The following is a 22,225-nucleotide window of genomic DNA, read 5'->3' as shown; positions in this document are numbered from 1 at the left end:
TTAAGTCTGTGGGAACCAAAAGTAGCTGCTTTACTTAAATTCACAGTAAATTACTGGCTAATAATTGCATTACTTTCACAGCAAAATACTGAGTGTAAATTCACAACAAATTACTGCAAGTTAACAGTAGTTTACTGTGATTTTGTTACTTTAAATTACTATGAAATTACAGCCATATAGTGTAACTTCACAGCAGATATTAAAGTCTATTATTGTGATTTCACAGTATCATTATTATTATTATTAAATATATATTTTATTGTAAAGCAGGCTTTCCTCAGCTAGTCATTCTGACATTTACTCTGACTTTGAAATCACTTTAACAGTGTTTGGTTTTAAAAATCAATTACTTTTGTTCCTGTTTATTTTATTAAGTTTTTAGCTAAGCACAAAGTTATGTTCATTAAAAATTATTTCATATTTCCAGGTTAACCTTTTAAAATTAAAAAAAGGTGCAGTGCACCAAAAATGAAAACTTACTTTGACATTCATGTCGTTTTATACCAGGATGATTTTCTTTCAAGTCATTTTTAAAGATGCAACCAAACTGTTTTTGGGGCTGCAATAACATTGTTATTTCTAAAAAGAAAAAAGTGCCACCATCAGCATAAAAGTTAATTTGTATTAATACAAAAAAGTCAATTATAGTTTGAATTCCTATAACTAACATGCAAAAGATATAGCCCTTTTTACAGTAATTTGTTGTTTTATGCTAATTTGATTAACTTCACAATAAAATTCTGAATGAAAGTGATAAGAATGTAATTTACTGTGAAAAAATTAAGGTAACATGTTGTGAAAATCAGATTTTTTTGTGTATGTGTGTGTGTGTATTCCTCCCAAGTCGTTGAACTTTGAATTTATTTGTTGTAGTCAGTTTTACCAGAAAAACAAAAACAATCATCAGAAAATAATAACCTGGCTGGTTAGATTTTATTTTCCTTCTTTAACTTGATATAATAATAATAATAAAATTATTATTAATAATATTAATAATAATAATAATAATAACAATAACAACAACAACAACAACAACAACAACAATTTATTTATTCAATAATACTTTAAAATATTTAACTAAATATTTAATTAAATTTAATTGATAACAAACATTTAAAGATGTTGTTGATTACCTTTAAACTTTAATAATTTAGTTATTTTATTAAAATATTATATTTTAATAAAGTCAGCTATTCTCACACTGTCAATATTAGCTTAGGATCTGAGGATGAATTTTTTCATAAATCATACATTTCAGTTTCTATGCTGTAAGACAATTCCAGAAATGTTGAGATTGTCCAAATGTAATGAGCAAGTATAGCATGAATTGGAGCTGATAGTAGAAACTCAGAAGCTTCTTGTACCTTTTATGTCATCAGGGAAGAACTGCCATTCTACAGCAAAAACGAATAGTCAGATTTTGATTTAAGATTACTACACCAAACTGTTTCTTTCAGCGGATTAACTTGCACAGATTAATTGTTCACTTTAAGACTAACAATACATGCTGGAAAATAAACACAGTAAATTTTGATTTCACATGGACTTTAAAAGCATCATTTTCCCAGAATGTTAAAGACCTCTGTGGGTGTAGGACACCGGGGTGATTTTGGAAGCTGTAAACTGCAGAACTACATCTCTTTCATTCAGTGCGGGTCCTCTGGGACACAACAGAGATTAGATTTCAAGTACACCTCTGCGGTGATTGTTCAAAGTAGTGCAGGTCCATTATCTGAGCTCAGGTACATGCTGAGACACTGACTGCAGGTCAGACCCTCAATTCAGTTCACCTCCGAGCAACCCTATCGTTAGTTAAACGTGAAACAAACACACATGTAGCAAAACCCAGAAGTCTCAAATTCCCCCTTGCAGTAGCCAGGAGCAACAAATATCTAAACAAAAAACCCCCTCTGTGAAATAAGTTGCTTTCAGAGCACAAAGGCTCATTGCAGCTGCAGAAAAACCAAGGACACACAGTAGACGCAAGAAGAAGAAAAAAACAAACAAAAAACGGTAAGTTAAAAAAACAACAACATGTCTCTGGAGTTGACGTTCAATCCTGATGTCCAGCTGACGGAGATGATGCGTCTGCGCGTTCAGTCTCTACAACAACGAGGACAGAAACGTCAAGACGGAGAGCGTCTCCTCAAGTCCAACGAGCACGTCTACAGTCTGGACTTCTCCGAACAGGCCTTGCATTTCACCTGCTGGAACATCTGCATTTCCAGCCCGGGACGCCTGAACATCATCGCCACTTCCCAGCTCTGGACGCCCGACCTCACACACCTGATGACCCGGCAGCTCCTGGAACCCACCGGACTCTTCTGGAGGAGCGCAGACGACGAGAACATCCAGTGTTATGAGGCCGACGCACAGGAGTTTGGTGAAAGGATAGCAGAGCTGGCCAAAGTGCGAAAGGTGATGTATTTCCTGTTCGCCTTTGAAGACGGCTTGAGTCCGGAGAGCGTGGAATGCTCCATTGAATTCCAGACCTCCAAGTGAGAGAAAATGAAGGGTACAACGGCTCTCTTCTGGTCAGTCTGTTCCAGCTTAATGTAGTTGAATATTTTAGAAAATTATTGCAAAATTGGTCAAATTATGACCAAGTTGTTCTAAGTAAGCTGAATTTGATTTGATTGTTTCAAATCATACAACTATAAATATAAAATACCAAGCTAATAATACACGAATTAATTAAAATGGGTTCCTAAAGACCTATGAAATTAGATATAATGAGGTCTTTAAAAGTTGCATTTCTTTAAAGTTTGACCAGATTTATTTATTTGATTTCTCAAATTTGGCTGCTTTTCTGAATTTGATGAGACTTTAAGGGAGTTATAACGCAATTTAAATGAAACTAATAACTCAGGAATAAATTGAAATGTGTTCGTAAATACTAATATAAATAGAATTGGTTTATATTAATTAATTAAGATGGTCTTGGGCGTTTTTAGCTTTTTAGCTGCTTTTGTGACTTTGTTGATGGATATAACCTACTGTAAATGCAGTTAAAGTTAAAATGTGTTCCTAAATATGTATAAAATTAAATTTAAGTTATAATAGAGTCTTTGGCTTTTTTTTATAAACTTTTTGTCAAATTTAGTTGTTTTAGTGACTTTGGCATGACTGTATTTCAATGCAGGTTAACCCACTATATATTTATACAGTTAAATTCAGAATTATTAGCCCCCCCTGTTTATTTTCCCCCCTAATTTCTGTTTAACGGAGAGAAAATTTGTTCAACACATTTCTAAACAAAATAGTTTTAATAACTCATTTCTAATAACTGATTTATTGTATCTTTGCCATGATGACAGTAAATAATACTTTACTAGATTTTTTTCAAGACACTTCTTTACAGCTTAAAGTGAAATTTAAAGACTTAACTAGGTTAATTAAGTTAACTAAGCTGGTTAGGAAAATTAGGCAAGTTATTGTATACTGATGGCTTGTTCTGTAGACTATCAAAAAAAAAAATAGCTTAAAGGGATGATCATTTTGTCCCTAAAATGGTGATTAAAAAATGTATAGCTGTTTTTATTCAAGCATTAATAAAACAAATAAGACTTGCCCCAGAAAAAAAATATTATCAGGCATACTGTGAAAATTTCCTTGCTCGGTTAAACATCATTTGGGAAATATTTAAAAAAGAAAAGAAGTCTCAAAGGGGGGCTGATAACTAAATAAATCAATATTATATTGTTATATACCAGTACAATTGGATCTTGTATAATTATAATCATTTTTTGTAGTCTGATTGTCCCTGTTTTTATCTGTAATGAAGATAATGTACTTTAAATCACACTAACTTCTCAAGAAGATCACAGTCATTTTTCCTAAAGACTATGCCTTGAACAGTCATTTTGATGAGCTATACTTGTCTGATTGCTAATGTTTAGTTGTTTTGTGGCTTTAATGGGATTGTAATGGAGTTAACATACTATACATCACACTAATAATTCAAGAAAACCATAATTATTTATGAATAAAGTAAAACATGCACTTTTAATGGTTGTAGTCATTAATCTTTTGAATAATTGATGCAAATATCTGTGCTGGGTTATTAATGCTGTGCCCTTTAGCAGTGGTTCTCAGTTTTCATTTGGTTTGACTTCAAGGTGCCCTAGTTTCACTTGTTTATGAATTTCAGAATAGTCTTTTAAAATAATATTCCTATTTACAATTTTGACCTAATGAAGTATTTATTTTAAGCACAACTTTGTATACACTATATATATATATATATATATGTATATATATATATATATATATATATATATATATATATATATATATATATACACACACACACACACACACACACACACACAGTATATGTATTTTATTTATATGTGTAATATATATTATATGTATTATTTTCTGAAAGTTACACTTATAAAATTACAGACTGAGGTAACACTGCTTTTGTTTTCATATTTCTCATTTAAAATGTAGTTAAAAATTTTGTAATTATATAGGGTATTTTGTAATTTTTTGATTAGTTTTTGTTTTTGTAATATCTTAAATATATCTACAGTATAAAACAAAACAAATTCAAAATTAAAGAAATAATAATAATTCAAACTTCCATGCTAATTAGCTGAAATAAATGAACAAATTAAAATATATTCATTTTACATCATCTACATATTTTATACCAAATAATGTTTATTTTACTTTAATTAATATTTTAATTTATGGCATTAGTTTTAGTTTAAATACAATAACCCTGAATGGGAGTCCTGCATGTTTAAATAAATGCATGAATAAATTAACTAATTAATCGACTTAAAAAAACTGTTGCAGAGGGTACATAGTAATAGTAATTTTTTTGCATGCTTGTTTCGCTTTTTTTAAATGATTTTAAGTCATCTTTTGGCCTCACAGTTTGCAATGGAAGACTCTTGAGAAGGGCTGCTGCCCTGGAGTGTGTATCGGTGCTGAGAGCATGTGACTGGGTGGGATAAAAGGATGCTGCAAAGACATGGGGCACAGATAGAGGCATGCACACACTCCCATTTATCAATGCCTGACCCTGCCACAAAAACAAATGACAGGACAGGGGAGAGGAGTCACATGGGAAGGCCCTATAAGTCAAGCCTCTTCATCATGATGTGTGTTTCTAAGGGAGAGTAAACATATCCCCAGGCAGGGGAAAACACCAACCACCCTGAGGAGCATGCAGGCAACTGAAGCTAAATAACTAAGTAACAGCTCACAAAATGTCAACCATTTAGGTGTTATAGGGGACATATTATGTCCATGTTCATAAGATGAATGCATCTCTGATTTACCCAAAAAATATATGTAAAGTTTCAGGTTTTAATATCATTGATCAATGAATATCACAGAAATTTGTCTCTATTTGTGCGTGAAACCCGACAATGTATAAGTGCATGTTCTTTTAAATGCAGATGAGCTGCTGCTTTACAGAAGCCTTAGCAAGCACTTCTGACAGAAGCAACACAACAGATCTCACACAGACGAAATGTAATTCACAGGTATTGTTTTAGTTTATTTATGCATGAAATTTGCATTATACGACGTTGATCTCTTATGTTATGTATTTTCTATCACATAAATTATGGTACATGGTTTCAGCTACATTCATTCTTCCATGGCAGGGCGCCACACTAAAATTCATTCCCGCCACGGCTACATTATAACTTCTCATTCAAAATATTCAGTCGTTATTGTTTTTAATAATGGGATATAATCAAACCAAAACGTATTAAAAGGTAAGTAAATTATAACAGGGCGAACTTTTCTGTAATCGTAGTAGTGCTGTGCGTTATTTGTTTAACACTTTAAAGTGACGTCCTGACTGATTGACAGGTGCGCGATGCGTGAGGCTTGCAAACACTGCGTAGCTTTCAGTTAAGATGAACACAGTCTATGTTCTGGATACGATGACTTTATCTTGCTGGAGTTTATAGCCGTTTCACTTCTATTCCTAGCAAATCAATAAATGTTGGAGACATCCTTGTTACATAAACGCACTAAATCTCAGCAGAGTTTGTTTAAAAGCGTACAAGATTTCTGCTCTTAAGCAGAGTATATTTGAGAGTGTGCAAGAAGTTTTATGCACAAACAGAGGAAATCGGCATGCAAGCAAAGAGATTTGCATGCTAGTATTACATGAATGTGATCTCGACTTGTAATACTGCGCTCACAACATTTGCCATTGAAATAACACCATAGGTAGTTGGTAGATCTGTGTAAAAGGCCTGCCACCACAGCTTGAAAAAAAGTGTTTTTTACAGATATGTTTCTATATAAAATATTATTTTAATTACACATCAATTATGGGGCTACACGGTGGTGCAGTGGGTAGCATGTTCGTCTCACAGCAAGAAAGTCACTGGTTCGAGCCTCGGCTGCGTCAGTTTTTCTGTGTGGATTTTGCATGTTCTCCCCGTTTTCGTTTGGGTTTCCCTCAAGTGCTCCGGTTTCCCCCACAGTCCAAACACATGCGGTACAGGTGTATTGTGTAGGCTAAATTGTCTGTAGTGTATGTGTGTGAATGTGTCTGTATGGGTGTTTCCCAGTGATGGGTTGCAGCTGGAAGAGCATCTGCTGCGTAAAACACATGCTGGGTAAGTTGGCGGTTCATTCCGCTGTAGAGACCCCAGATTAATAAAGGGACTAAGCTGAAAAGAAAATGAATGAATAAATAAATGAATGAATGGACAACAATTACATTATAATATATTAAACAAAACAACATTCGAGGTAAACCAAACATCTTAAAAAAATCAGGTGAAACGTGGCTAACTTATTTGGAAATGCTAAAATAACACACAAATGTGTTACCATAACCTATCGATCATATGACTTCTACAGTGTTTTTCATACAATACAGCCACAAATTATATACAATAACAAGGAATGTTATGTTATAATATATACTGTAATACATGTTAAATTTTTAAATGAATTTTGAATTTGAATGAACAAAATTGGGCATATATAATTTAATATTAGTTTAGTTGACATTTTTATACAGTTGGATTATTATTAATTAAATTAGGTTATTCGTTCATTCATTTTCCTTCGGCTTAGTCTCTTTATTCATCAGTGGACACCACAGAGGAATGAACCACCAACTTATCCAGCATATGTTATATATACATAGAGGATGCCCTTCCAGCTGCGATCCATCACTGGGAAACACCAACACACTCTAGCTTTAACACACATACACTACGGCCAATTTAGTTTAGTCAATTCACCTATACCGCATGTCTTTGGACTTTTGGGGGAAACTGGAGCACCCTGAGGAAACCCACACAAACTTGGTGAAAACATGCAAACTCCACACAGAAATGCCAACTGACCCAGCCGGGACTCAAACCAACGACCTTTTTGCTGTGAGGTGGCAGTGCTAACCACTAACCCACCATGCCCTAAATATTATTAGTATTATTTTAAAGATATTACTGCTATTTTTTACAGTTACTGTCCCTTGGTTTTTGAAGATGGAAGAGTATCTATATTCTTGGATGCTTTCCTGATTTTGTGAATGAATCACTTCTGGGCATTTCCTCATTTGCGTCTGCACTTATATACAAAAAATCAATGGACATGAAGATGGACTGCAATTTAAATGTCGTTTAGTTAGTCAACTTTGACTCAATAAATCCCTAGCTTTTTCCTATATATTGCAGCATTTTTTCTGCACAGGATAATCTGTGAACATGCAAGAAATACACACATTTGCAAACATCCACCAACTTACTTTCTGCCAGAGTGACTCTCGGGAGGCCAGACTGGAGCAGGCCGCCACAAACCAACAGTTTCCCAGCTGCCCTTGGTGCAAGTCATGGGCACTGATCCCGTCCACAAACAAATGAGGATCGTCACACAGCTCCTGATTAGAGAAACATACCAAAACAGAAAGGCAAATGACAGAGTGAGAAAAAGTGTGAAGAGCAAACATAAATCAGGGGTAAACAACAACAACAAAAAAAGGAACACCATGTACAAAAACATAGTAATTTGTCCAAAAATACAGCCGATATTGCTTCATTTTGATTTATGAAAGTAGCAGGAAAAACATAAGAAATACTTAGAAAAAAAGTGTTGGAGACAGAAACAGGACACAGGCTCTTTCAAGAGTTCACACTTAGATATTGCTTGACAGCTGTAAGCAGGTTTGGCATGCTGTCCCGGGAGAGAACCCTGAGCTCGGAGATAGTTGAGCCCAGGGCTCCCGCCAGGTCCATAGAGCATGTGAGGGGAGTACGAGATCAGGTGGTTCTCGAGAGCTCCTCTTTTTGTAAAGGAGAAAAGGAGGAGAAAGGGGTGGATGGGGGGTTTCTTCGGAAAACGAAGATAAGGGAGTAATGTCTAGCTAGGCTACTTATAGTGGGTTAGGATAGATCTGATTGGCTAACTAATGAGTGTAGATAGGTGGCCAGCTGCTGTCAATTATATCACGTGCTCCTCTCGAAATTAGTTTAAAAACTTCACTTAGAAAATTCTGACTTTCATTTTCACTTTCACTTTCATCAACTATAAATCAAACGACTCTTCTTTGCTCTGACAGCATCCAGCACACCTTTTTCACTGACCTCTTCACCACCACTGGGACATTCGACCCAAAAACAACAGAGAGCGACAGAGGAGAGAGATTCTGAGTGACCTAAAAGTAAAGGTCTGGTCTCTTTAAACAGCTGACACACACCGGGCACAGTGACAGCGGCTGAGGGAATGAAGCCACTTTTAGGCTGAAGCTCATTTTTTAATGATCTCTCAGAGTCGCTGACACAAATGAACCCTGAAAACAGACTAAACACATTAATAAGCACCTAACAAACCTTCAATGCCTTGTAAATGCTTAGGGGGATTCTTCTAATGGCAAATTGCTTCAAGAACTTAGTGAGAAGAATACATAGTGAGAAACTGGTCAAATCAAATGACCACAACGATAATGGCAAAGAGATTTTAAATCTGCACTGCAATAATTTAACAGCCTCTTTTAAAACATAATTGAATGACTCTTGATCTAAATAAGTCAGACAAAATTATTGCTATAAAACTGGTGTTGGGCTAAATTAGATTTTAGTAATGTATTTTGTAATTTACAGCTATAATGAATAGATAAATGAATGCAAAGATATTCCCAGTCCAGTCTCATTGGAAATATGTACTACAGACTACATTTTTGTGAAGCGTGAAATATGTTGTCCTGGATATGTTCCAGATGTCAAATTTACTAGAGGGTGCTGTCTACATTTTTGAGAATCTGAGGATTATGATTTGTTGTACTATAGGGTATATGCACTGCTAGGAATTTGTTCTCACACCGATAAACTTCTGGTGAACGGTTAATGTGACTTATTTTAATTTTATAAGGTTCTTTTTACAGCATCGATGTTGTCATGTAATAAAATATAATCAGTTAAATAGACTTCAGCATTTATTTAGTTGATCAAGCATAAAGCGAGATGAAAAGCCCTTTACATGCACATGCCATTCAGGATCAAACTCTATTGTAAGTACTGTAAACTCTGTTGAAAGTACAGTGGTAAAATAAAGGTTTAAATTTTAAAGACATGGAGCAGAAAAAATATAATTTATTGCAGTGCTTCTAGTGCATTCTAAGACCCACTTTCTATGGTATATCAATCAGGCAGTGGAGATCATTGACTTTTAAAGAAAACAGACTTTAAACGCTCTGATTTTGTAACTGCATACAGTTCACCGTAAGATTTTGACTCAGGTTACTGGAAAAATTAAAAGTCCTTCGGCATACTGTACTTCTGTATTTACCCCCATTCAGTTACACGTCCTTCCATAATATGGTGGTGTTTGTTGTGCAGATAATTTAGCATAAACTCATCCCTAAACCCAACCAATATTGTTTTCAAAAGCCAACGTAATGGCAAAGTGCACTGCAGTCACTTAGTTTCTCCTTGATTTTACACTGCTTGCATGTCTTTTGTAGAACCGCACTTCACTAGATTAAAACTCAAGCACTCTGAATGTACAATACTGTGCAAAGTGAGCTACTGAGCAAACTAGCCATGTCAGAAAAGTTGTCCATATGGAGATAGACAGGTGAGGCAAACATATTCGATTACAAGTCATAGACATTCTTAAGTTGTTTTGTTGGATTTATTTGGTCTGCATGAAAAAAATCTTTTAATCATTGATAATATGTCCTTGTAAAAAACATTAGGGTAAAACAAAAGGTTTTTGGAGTCACACTCCCCTGTAGAGTATGTTAAAGTATGTTTCTGTGGTTTTACAAAAATGTAGGCTAAAGGATATGTTTCCAATGAGGCTGTGTCGCTGTAGTGAAGCAAGAAAATCCTTCAGCAACATGCCATTCTTTCCCTGCATTCATCACACAGTCAACCAGCAATTTTCATTCAGGACAATGAAAACGATGAATTAATGAAACTGCCAGAGCAGAGTCATTATCTAAAGCGTATTGAATAATATAAGTCCAATAATACTTATCCAACTTGCTGATGAATGTTTTTGATATCTCAGAGTCCATTTGTAATGACTGAATCAGAGGGTGCATGTGCAAACATATCAGTGAATTTTGGGTGAAAATATGCTGGGAAAAGTAGGTTCATTGTCCACAGTCAATTATGTAGTGATGCATAAAGGACCACTTACTCTGAGGTCACTGCCAAACCAGTGTTTGAATGTTAATAGTTCAACCAGCATAAATCTGGTGTGGAATCTACTTGGTTAAAATGTTTTGTGTCCTTTGTAAAATTTACTATTGATATAAATGAGAATTTGGTGAAGTGCAAAATATGTTGTCCTGGATACGTTTCAGATGTCACATCCACTAGAGGGCGCTGTCTACATTTTTGCTAATCTGAAATACATTACTTGGATTATGTTTTGTTGTACAGTTCAGTTACACGTGTTTCAATGAGAAGGTGGGGTTTGTTGTGCAGATCAACTAGTGTAAACTATTCCCTTAACATAACCAATACTGTTTTCAAAAGCCAACAGCCACTTAGTTTTACCTTGATTTTACACTGTTTTTATCTCTTTTGTGAAACCAAGATTTACTGGATTCAAATCCGAAAACTCTGAATGTACAACACCGTACAATGTGAGCTACTGAGCAAACCGGCCATGTCAGAAAAGTATAGTCCATATGGAGATTGACAGATGAGGCAAACATATTTGATTACAAGTTATAGACAAGTTGATTTGTTGTATTTATCTGATGTTATGCAAAGAACTACATGAAAAAAAATCCTTTAATCATAGATGTGTCCCTGTAAAAATCATTAGTGTAAAAAAGAACAATATTTGTTTCAGACAAAACAGAATTAATACTTATTGGACCTAAATCCTGTACACAGCAAATCTCACAACTCAACCTGCAATTAAAGGGATACAAAATTAGCGTTTGCTCATCTATGAAATATGTGTGTGTCATATTAGACAGCAACCTAACTTCATATCTCCCATGTCACAAAAACTGCCTTCTTTCATCTGAGAAATATCGCTAAGTTATGAAGTATGCAGAAAAGCTAGTCCACGCTTTTATGACATCTTGGCTGAATTACTGTAATGTGCTGTTTGCTGGCTGCCCAGCGTCCTCTATTAACAAACCTCAGCTAGTACAAAATACAGCTGCCAGAGTTCTTACCAGGTCTAGAAAATATGATCATATCAGCAGTTCAAAATCTAGATTACAGACCTATCTTTTTAGTATAGCATACACTCAATGCATCACATAGTGGTATGATGCATGAATGTGCTCCACATATCTCGTTAATATACACTATGAACAGCAGCTACTCTATTTCCACCTGGGGATGCTCATCCTGAGGTCCCCAGAGACTATGCAGCACCACTGATGTGATCCAAGACCAGTGACGAGATGATCCCAAGGTTTCCATAATCCTGGACCAGGCCGTATCCTGAGCAGCAGCTGTGGTGGTCATGGAGGAGTAGAGAGCATGTGACTGATTCCTGTGACGCTCCAGGGACAGACAGGTCTTCAATGACGTCCAGCATTCTCCAACCTTCAGCGCCTAGACTGCAGCTCTGCACAAGCATTTGGCCATAGGAGAAATCATCATGCTCATGCCCAACTGAGCCTGGTTTCTCTCAAGGTTTTTTAATTCTTTACTTTCGCCAGTTGGTGAAGTTTTTTCCTCACCGCCGTTGCCACTGGCTTGCATGGTTCGGGACCATCGATGGATTTGCTCCTCAGTGTTTGGACTCTCAGTATTAATTATTAAACCACACTAAACTGAGCTAAACTTAACTAAACTTAAACTCTGAAAACTGGACTGACACTGTTTAAATTTACCATAATATTCTATGTGAAGCTGCTTCGACAGAATTTACATTGTAAAAGCGCTATAGAAATAAAGGTGAATTGATTTTAATTGAATTTGTTGGTTTCACACTGCCCCAAAACGTTCATTTTTATCTAGAAACTGCAGTCAAATGTTTTTAAATACTTTTTTGTGGTTTTACAAAAATGTAGGCTAAGAAACACATTTCCAGTGAGTCTCATAGCTTGATAACAGAGTGAAGCAAGACGATCTTTTATGTGGCGTTCCTTCCCCGCATTCATCACACAATCAACCAGCAATTTTCATTCAGGACTATGAAAACAATGAATTAATGAAAATGCCAGAGCAGAGTCATTATCTAAACCTTACTGAATTAATGTAAGACAAATAACAATTATAAAACTTACTGACCAATGCTTTTTTTTTTTTTTTTTTTGATGTTTCAGAGTTCATTTGTAATGACTGATTCAGAGAGTACATGTGCAATCACATTAGTGACTTTTTGGTAAAATTTTGCCCGCAAAGTAGGTTCATTGTCCACAGTCAATAGTGTAGTGATGCATAAAGAACCACTTACTCAGAGGTCACTTCCAAACCAGTGTTTGAACCATAATAGTTAAACCAGGGTGAATCTAGTGTGGAATCTACTTGGGTAAATGTTTTGTGTCCTGTGTAAAATAGTTAGATTACTATTGATATTTATAGATAAATCGTCTTTATGAAAATCATTTTAAAAAATAAGTTAAAAAATTGCACCTGGTAGCATTGTTTTTATTTAGCTAAAATAACAGGTTAATAGTATTTTTTTGTGCATATTGTAAGTAAAGCCATGCAATTTTTTGATGTGTTTAAAAGACATCTAATAGATATACAAACATAGATATTTGGGCTAAAACAAGGCTAAATTTGGGCTGTCAGTGAAATTCTATTCAACAGTCCTAATAGTTAATCTAACATTAGTCAAAAAATAGACTATAGTCATTAAATAGACATCAATGAATGATTAGACACATGAAGTCTGTCTATTTCATAACTAGTCCATTTTTTAAACTGTTGTTAGATTGTCAGCCTTGCTTTAGCCAAGATGTCGATTTTAGGACATCTATTAGTCTTTTTAAAGCAAAATTGCTGGGTGGTGGTACATGAATTGTGCTGTACTAATATTCTAAAGTATCAGACTTTTGATTTAATAATTTAAGATTAATTTATGATTTATTGCTTTGTGCATTTGAATACATCTTAATAAAAATGTACGTTTTAAATAAAAAAATTTGTTGTAGTTTTGTTCTTATTTCAGAGCACACATTTTATTTGACTTTATTTTGTTTTTCAGAAGAATAAAGGTCTATCAACACACTAAGGTTGATAACTATAATGATAACAATAAAATCTGACAGCCAATCAAAATCCATTTCACTTTAAAGAGCTTGAGCATTTAAAACTGGGGAATAATAGTGTGCTTAAACCAGGGGTGTCCACACTCATTCCAGGATGGCCAGTGTCCTCCAAAGTTTAGTCCCAACCCCAATCAGACACTCAAACATTCTTGCAGGTTTGTTGGAGCAAGAGGACACCGCCCCTCCAGGACCAGGTTTGGACAGAAAAAAACAATAACATTTTTATAAATAATAAAATAATAAAAATTATATTATAAATAATTATTATATATTGTGACGTGATATTCATTCATTTTCTTTTCGGCTTTGTTCCTTTATAAATCTGGGGTCGCTACAGCGGAATGAACTGCCAACTTATCCTGCATATGTTTTATGCAGGCGATGCACTTCCAGCTGCAACCCATCACTGGGAAACATCTATACACACTCATTCACCCATATACTACGGACAATTTAGCTAACCCAATTAACCTGTACCACATGTCTTTGGATTTGTGGGCAAATCCGGAGCACCCAAAGGAAACCCCCGTTAACACAGGGAGAACATGCAAACTCCACACAGAAACGCTAACTTACCCTGCCGGGGCCCGAACCAGCAACCGTCTTGCTGTGAGTCGACAGCACTACATACTGTGCCACCGCGTCGTCTAACTGTTATATTATTACTATAAATAAACAGAACACGATTTTGTCTTTATAGAAATCCACCTTGCTTGATTAACTCTAAGAATATTAAAAATAAACATCAAGAACTTTCAAATAAGAATTTAAAAAATTAGAACAGAATAACAATATAGAACAAAATTTACACTTTAACCCAGACTCAACTGTTTTTCTAACAAGTCTCACACATCACCAAATCCTAAATCTTAAAAAAGTGTTGTGTATTTTTTTAGAGTATAGTGTTATCTCTTACTTAAGGTATCAAATAAGTCAGGATCCTGACACACGAGCATGACACCCCTGCTGGGTTGGCTGGTCTCAGGAGGTATAAAATACATGTTCTCACAGTCCAAGTTTACTCACTCTCACAACACTCATTTGTCTTTCACATTGTGCTAGCAGAAATCATTTCCACAGCTCAGCAGGCGAGACTTTTCTCTCTACACGCCACACATCCAGCAACATCTCATTCTTTTGACGCTGCGCCTTTCAAACCCGCTCAACAACTCGCGCAAACCTCTAGAGATGAAATATTTCATCATGCCCCTACGGTGTGTGAGAACCAAGTGCAATGATGTCAAATTTTTAAGGTGAAACACACAGCACAGGTCTCTATTCCAGAGGCAAGTAAGCTGGACAGCAACACCCAAACTCTGCTTTTGTTTGCGGTCTGCATATAAAGCTTGATACAATCATAGTGCATGACTGATTTTCCATCAGACCCTTTGATATTACCACTCTGTCATTCATAACAGAGTGTTATGCAGCCAAACTCTGACTCAAACAGACAGGGATACGGATTGAGTTTGGTGGCTGAAGCCGCTGTGGTCCTTCTAAGAGCATTGCCTGGTCATTTTGGGCTTCACTGATCTGATTAAATATCAATCCACCATGAACTGATACATTGCTCTCTTCTCATTTCTGACAGTTCTTTGGGATTCTGTTGTTTGATCAACAAGTGAGTGGCAATGATTTTAGCAAATCTATTTCAAATCTTCAGAAAATGCTCTGGCTACAAATTAATCGATGATGCTTTAGTCTAACTGATGTCATATTTGTGTGTGATTGAGTGGAAGTAAAAAAAAAACCTACAAAGAAAGAAACTACTAAACTTGATGTATGTGTGATGAGTGCAAAGGAATTAAACAGCTTTAAACCAGGTTAGATGCATTACTTAAAGGTGCACTTTAAGTACAGTAATTAAAATCTGGGTATAACAAGGCTTAGTAGAATATTAAAAGATTAGTATTTGAAAATACTAATAATAATCTAATCTCATTTTCACGTAAAATCCACAGGTGTAAAACCCTAGTGGACAGCGGGTTAATCAGAAGACAAAACAAACTGTGACAAGACTAACGGGCCAGGTCGTCCGTGTTTGCATGTATGCCAAATTTGGGTCGTTCATCCGGAACTGACGATCGATAAAATACATGCAGTTTGATAAGCAGTTTTCAAATTAGACAATCTAGTGCAAAATCTTCTCCCCTAATTATTTTAAGCATACATTTCACTTACTGTGTATGTGGGACTTTTATTTTGAAAACGTGAGCGCCAATTTGTTTACTTTGTATCACTGGGCAACAACAGCACAAGACACATTGAAACTGGCCTCAAGATGCAAAATGCTAGATTTACAAACAACACATTTATTTATCTTTGCTCTGAAGAGGTATAAGGTATGTTTAGTTACATCTTTAGTTTGTGATTTATTGTGTTTATTGTAAAATTTGATGTGTATGTTTCAACAAACACATGCTGAATTGTGTCAAATCACTCTGCTCAAATGTCATCTGTTCATGCAGAGGTTGATATTAATTCCTGGCTGTTTTCTTTGACTGTGGCTTCAAAATACAACAAGACAATCTTTATCTCTCTTTTGTCAAGTTTAATTATAATTTAGACTTTATCGATAACAAATCTGGTGAGCAAAACAGGTTAACATTACTCTAATTGGGTTTATATTTGTCTGTGTTTAGCGCAGTGGTTCTCAAAGTGGGGGTCGTAAGACAATGAGGGTTGTCGCTTGGTGATTTCCAAAAATATCATATATTTTAATAAACTATTAGAATGATCATATTTTATTAATTATTATAAATTATTTGCGACCTCTGTGGTTATTATGCTAGATTAACATCACAACAGTGTTAGTTGCAGCAGATTGATTTTGCGGTACAATATTAAACTTTGACACCTTTATGGCACTCACATAAATTAAGGCCACGATTGAACAAGGAAGATGATCTCCAAGTGGCTCCAAGTCTCTAAAATTGAACCAAGAATAGTCTTGTGCTCATAAACATTGTGCTCACCATTCTCATTAGGTGAGATTAATATTAAATTAAACAAATTAATAATGACTATAAAAAATATATGGTTGGAAGACTGTTGCACTTTTTTGTGTTGCCAATATCCTTATGTTTATATAGTTCCTATTGGTGTGTGTGCACCATTGTGTACAATATCTGTATGCTTATAACCACCTCCGATTATAGTGGGGGTCGCGAGTCACTGGAGTGGATATTTTAGGGTGTGTGTCTGTAAGAGCAGCACGTCAGAGTGGACCTCATTTGGACAAACACTTTTGGTCAATTTTATCACCACTTTTCATCCGGTTGATTAACGAATCAAAACAAAATTCAAAGCTTCCAGATACCATGAACACAGCCACAATTACACTTCTCCTCAAACCCAATAAAGACCCAACATTACCGTCAAGCTATCGTCCAATCTCACTAATTAATGTAGACACTAAAATAATTGCTAAAGCACTTTCACATAGAATAGAAAAAATCATGCCATCCATAATCCATCCAGATCAAACCGGTTTTATTAAAGGTAGACAATCATCAAACAATACACGCAGACTCATAAACCTAATACACCACTCATCAATAAACAAAAACAAATCTATCATAGTCACCCTCGACGCTGAAAAGGCTTTCGATAAAGTAAACTGGAAATTCCTGTTTTCCACATTAGAGAGGTTTGGTTTTGGGGAGTCATTTATTAATTGGATCAAAATTCTCTACACATCACCCTCAGCTACTGTCATTACTAACGGACTAACATCACGCAGCTTCACTCTACACCGGGGAACTAGACAAGGATGTCCACTCTCTCCCTCTTTATTCACCATATTCATTGAACCACTTGCAGCAGCCATCCGTCAAAACATTTATATTAAAGGAATTCAAACATTAAACATACACCATAAAATAAGTCTTTATGCCGATGACATATTATTATACTTACAAAATCCCCAAACATCATTACAGGAAACAATAAAACTTATTGATACCTTTTCAAATATTTCGGAATATTCAATCAATTGGAATAAATCTGCTATACTCCCATTAAATTCCACCAGTGTGGATGTGACATCCCAAACATCACAAATCCCTCTGTGCACTAACTATATCACATATTTGGGTATCAATGTTTCCGCCAGGCTGTCAGAGTTGTTTGCACTTAACTATACTCCGATACTTAAAAAAATAGATGACGATCTGCAACGCTGGATGAACTTACCACTATCCATCATGGGCAGAATATCAGTTACCAAAATGTCCATTCTCCCAAAAATAAACTATTTATTTTCAATGATTCCAACACAACCCACACATACCTGGTTCAAATCCCTAGACTCAATTATAACAAAATTCTACTGGAAAAATAAAACCCCAAGAATAAAATTGACAACCCTACAGAGACCAAAATCACAAGGAGGATTAGAAGCACCACATTTTTACAACTATTTTTTGGCAAATCAGCTTCAAAACATACACAATTGGATTAAACCTAACTCATCAGAATACACATACACAGAATACAAGACATTGAACAATCAATATGCAAAGACATTAACATTTCAGAATTACCCTTTCACAGTCAATCAATCAAGAGACATCACTGTTTTAAAATGCCGACAATAGAAGCAACTCTGACAGCCTGGTGGAAATTCCATCAGGTCACAAATTCCCCACTCACACCATCTAAATACACCCCAATTTGGAATAACCTTGATTTCCTAGCCAACAAGAAGCCACTTAACTTTCACACATGGGCAGCCAAAGGAATCACACAACTTCAACATATCTTTATTAATAATAATCTGGCACCATTTCCCCATATAGCCCAGACATACAGCATTGGGAGTAATTGCTTTTTGGAATATTTACAAATCAAATCATCAATTAAGTCAAAATTACCTAACCAATCAATCAATCTAGACCTTCCACCTCAAATCTCAGAGTTTATTAATATATCGCCCTCCAAAAAATTGCTCTCCCAAATATACAAAATGATATCAAAATCAGACAATGCATTAGTTCTACCAACCACTAAATGGCAAACAGACTTATCTATTAATCCCAATGCTGCATTCTGGACTCAAATTTGCAAAAACACATTTTCCATGACTAAAAATGCTAACTTACAACTTATACAGTACAAAGTACTTCACAGATCACATTTAACTGGGCAGAAATTATTTAAAATGGGTTTCACGTCAGAAATATGTTCACATTGCACACAAAACACTGCAGACACATATCTTCATGCCTTATGGCATTGCACTTCAATTAAATCATTTTGGGTAAAGGTTACTGACTCACTCTCCAACTTAATGGGTTGTCACATCCCACTGTGTCCCTCCCTCTGCATATTAGGTGACATATCCACAATCAATATAAATAATACAAATGGTCAGTTTCTGCTGGTGGCTCTAACTATCGCAAAGAAAACTATCCTCATGAACTGGAAATCAAGAAATACCATTCACATCTCATACTGGAAAAACTTGTTAACAGAATACATCTCCATTGAAGATCCTCTTTGCCTGAAGCCATTCCCTAACAACACCTTTATCAGTACATAAACAAGAGGGGAGGGGAGAGAGGGGGTCAGGTAGAGATGAGGGAAAAAAAAAAAAAAATCTAATATTTAATCTAATTTAAAATAAATAAATCAATTGGAAAAAAAGTATAATGTAAACAAATAAAATAAAAGAATCATAATTCGGTCTTTATATACTTTTTTACTTTCCCTTTTGTTCTATTTGTTCCCCTTTCCTGTCCCTATCAATGTTATTTATTCATTTTTATTATATATAATATTTGTTTTCTATTTATTATTATTATTATTACTATACATAAATTATTATTATTATTATTATTATTATTATTTATATACCAGTGCCTCTCCTGACCAACAACAGATAAAAAAAAAGAAAAGAAAAAAAAAAATAGAAAGAAAGAAAGAAAGAAAGAGAAGAGGAGGAAAAAAAAAGAGAGAGGGAAAAAAAAGGAAAGAAAAAAAATCTACTTACATGTACTAAATTCACAGGGTAAAGTGTAACGTAGGCATGGCAGTCTGGGCACTGCACTGGACTGATCCATGCCACACGTTACACTTTTTTTAATGCATCACAAAGCAACTGACAAACACTATATACCTTAATGCCCATCACACAACTACAACCTCCTCAATTTATTGTTACAGCTGTTGTTATTTTTATTATTATCATTATTATTAGTATTATTACCAGCATGAGTATATTATAGTTATCAAATTACAGTAATAATCTATCATACATATCTTTAATATTATTCTTCCATGTGGAATTGTATAATTCATAATTAGCATTGATATAGTGTTTTCTTTTTTATTTATTCAGTTTTTATTATTATTATTCTTTTTTTTTTTTTTGGCTTATTCTCGTTGCTTTGTTTGCTGAACTTTATTTTTCTTCTCTCTTATTGTTTCTTTTTTCTTCTACTCCTCCCCTTCCTTTTCTGTTTTTATTTTTTATTTTATTTTATTTATTTATTTTTATTATAAGTATTTTATTAATTTTTGTTTATTATCATTAGTTTATTTTCTCTTTTCCTCTATCTCCCCTTCAAACTTACTACTTACTACTATTATTATTTGTTATTATTATTATTATTATTTATTATTATTATTACTTGTCCTCTCCCTGATTTTCCCATCCTCCCCTCTCCTCGACACCTTTGTCATAAATGGTATTACTTTTATTTTTTGAAATCATTATTATTATTATTATTACTGTTCTGACTTGTCCTGTTATCTTTCCATTATCATTATTACAAGTATTTATACCATTATCATTATTAAGGTTGCAGTTGTTGTAGTAGTAGTAGTAGTAGTAGTAGTTGTAGTTGAAGTAGTAGACAGTGTAATAGTATCGATTGTTATTGAGTAATTGTTACGGAGATTTTTGAAGTAGTAGTTCATGTAAGTAGTAGCAGAAGTAGTAATGGTGTGGTAGTTACAGTAGTAGTAGTAGTCATTGTTGGTGTAGTAATATCAGTAGTAGATGTTGTTGATGTAGATGTAGTAGAAGTGATTGTAGTAGTAGTAGTAGTGGTAATAGTAGTAGTAGTAGTAGTAGTAGTAGTAGTAGTAGCAGTAGCAGTAGACGTTGTTGTATTAGTTGTAGCAAACGCTATAGTAGTATCAGTAGTGGTAGTCGTTGTAGTAGTATCAGTATTAGTAGACATTGTAGTAGTAGTAGTAGTAGTCGTGGTTGTGGCTGTAGTAGAAGCAGTAGTAGTTGTAATATAAGTAACTTTTTGTAGTAGTAGTTTGTGTAGCACTTGTGATTTATTATTATTGTTGTCAGTTATTACTGTTGTCCTTTCTTTCTTTTTACTCTAATTTTTACTATCATACATTAATAAGCATTGTTGTTACTCCCTACCTCTGACTGGTTTCTTTCTATATGTTTTATCTATATCTGTGACACTTGCTTCATTTATTGACTGTTATTGTTCCTTATGTATGTACTCTGACCTGTCCACCAAGTTACCTTTACATGCATACACACACTCACACACACACACTCACGCACATACCAGTACATGACTATATTGTTGTTGTTTTTGTTTTGTTTTTGTTTCGTTGCTTTGTATTTGTTATTTGTTGACGTTTTCTTGTATTTGTATGATTTTTGCATATTCTAATAAAAAAAAAAAAAAGAGTGGACCTCATTAACATTCACGACACAATCCAAGTATGGTCAATCATGGACCTTCTGATTCTATGGGTAATAAATGAGCTTATAAAACCATTTCTGGAGATTTTTTTAACTTACTGAAGCCAAAAACCTGCAATGTGGATATCATAGAACAATTTAACTTATCAAACCAATGCAGTATACGGAACCTTTAATGGTTACCTTTTATACCCCTTTTTACAAGATGTAAAATAAGTCTCTAGAGTGTGTATGTGAAGATTCAGCTCAAAATACCCCACAAATAATGTTTTATAAAGCTGTGGTCACACGAGTTTGAGGTTGCGAAATACTGTTATACAGTGCTGCGAAAAGGCAGGACTTTCCCCCTCTGACGACATGTACAAAGGGAGAATGTCAAGCATTTCTGCAGACTGTATGAGAATGTATTAATATTTTTTACTATTGAAAGCTGCTTATATTAATAGACTGTTGCTACGCAACTGTGTTTAAACCTCTTCCAAATGTGTTTTGTTTCCATAATAGTCACCATTTAAATATACATTTTAAAAAGTGTCAAATTATGGTTATAGAGCAACTTACACTGCAAAATAATATAGAAGTGCAACTGAGACAATCATCAAACATGCAAGTTAACTTCAAGTATGAATCAAAAATGTCTTCAATGAGTTTAAAGTCAAGTAAAAAAAACAGAGCAATCTGAAAAATCAAGTGCAAGCTATATTTTTTATAGCTTATAGAGAGTTTATAGATTGTAATCAAAGCCATAAAATCATAGAAAACAATTTCACATTTTAACAGCCTCACACTGCACTTCTTTTCCTCTGTTCAGCTCCCTTCCAAATGAAAACACTAATAAAACAAATTGTGAATACTGTATA

General features: G+C 34.6%; 3 protein-coding genes across 5 annotated transcripts in view; 2 read left to right on the top strand and 1 right to left on the bottom strand.

The window, feature by feature from the left end:
- Nucleotides 1-22,225, top strand: part of LOC147838831 (odorant receptor 131-2-like) — a 1,093,102-nt gene that overhangs the window by 462,823 nt on the left and 608,054 nt on the right. The gene's annotated exons all lie outside the window — the stretch shown is intronic.
- capn5b (calpain 5b) overlaps nucleotides 1-22,225 on the bottom strand; it is a 72,014-nt gene that overhangs the window by 25,973 nt on the left and 23,816 nt on the right. For both annotated transcript variants that reach the window (XR_015520292.1, XM_087301227.1), the window contains exon 3: nucleotides 7,739-7,870. Coding sequence is in view for 1 of the 2 variants with exons in the window: in XM_087301227.1 (XP_087157353.1) it covers nucleotides 7,739-7,870 (132 nt within the window). In the remaining variant the exon portion in view is untranslated. The remainder of the gene's footprint in view (nucleotides 1-7,738; nucleotides 7,871-22,225) is intronic.
- On the top strand, nucleotides 1,965-3,062 carry ompb (olfactory marker protein b). The gene is given in 1 exon segment (NM_173281.2): nucleotides 1,965-3,062. A coding segment is annotated over 1 exon segment (468 nt). The 5' UTR covers nucleotides 1,965-2,034; the 3' UTR covers nucleotides 2,503-3,062.

Source organism: Danio rerio, chromosome 21 (genome assembly GCF_052040795.2).
Source record: "Danio rerio strain M-AB ecotype USA chromosome 21, GRCz13ab, whole genome shotgun sequence".
NCBI classification, from domain to species: Eukaryota; Metazoa; Chordata; class Actinopteri; order Cypriniformes; family Danionidae; genus Danio; species Danio rerio.
Note: the sequence above shows the minus strand (reverse complement) of the source record. Positions and strands in the feature narration are given on the sequence as shown.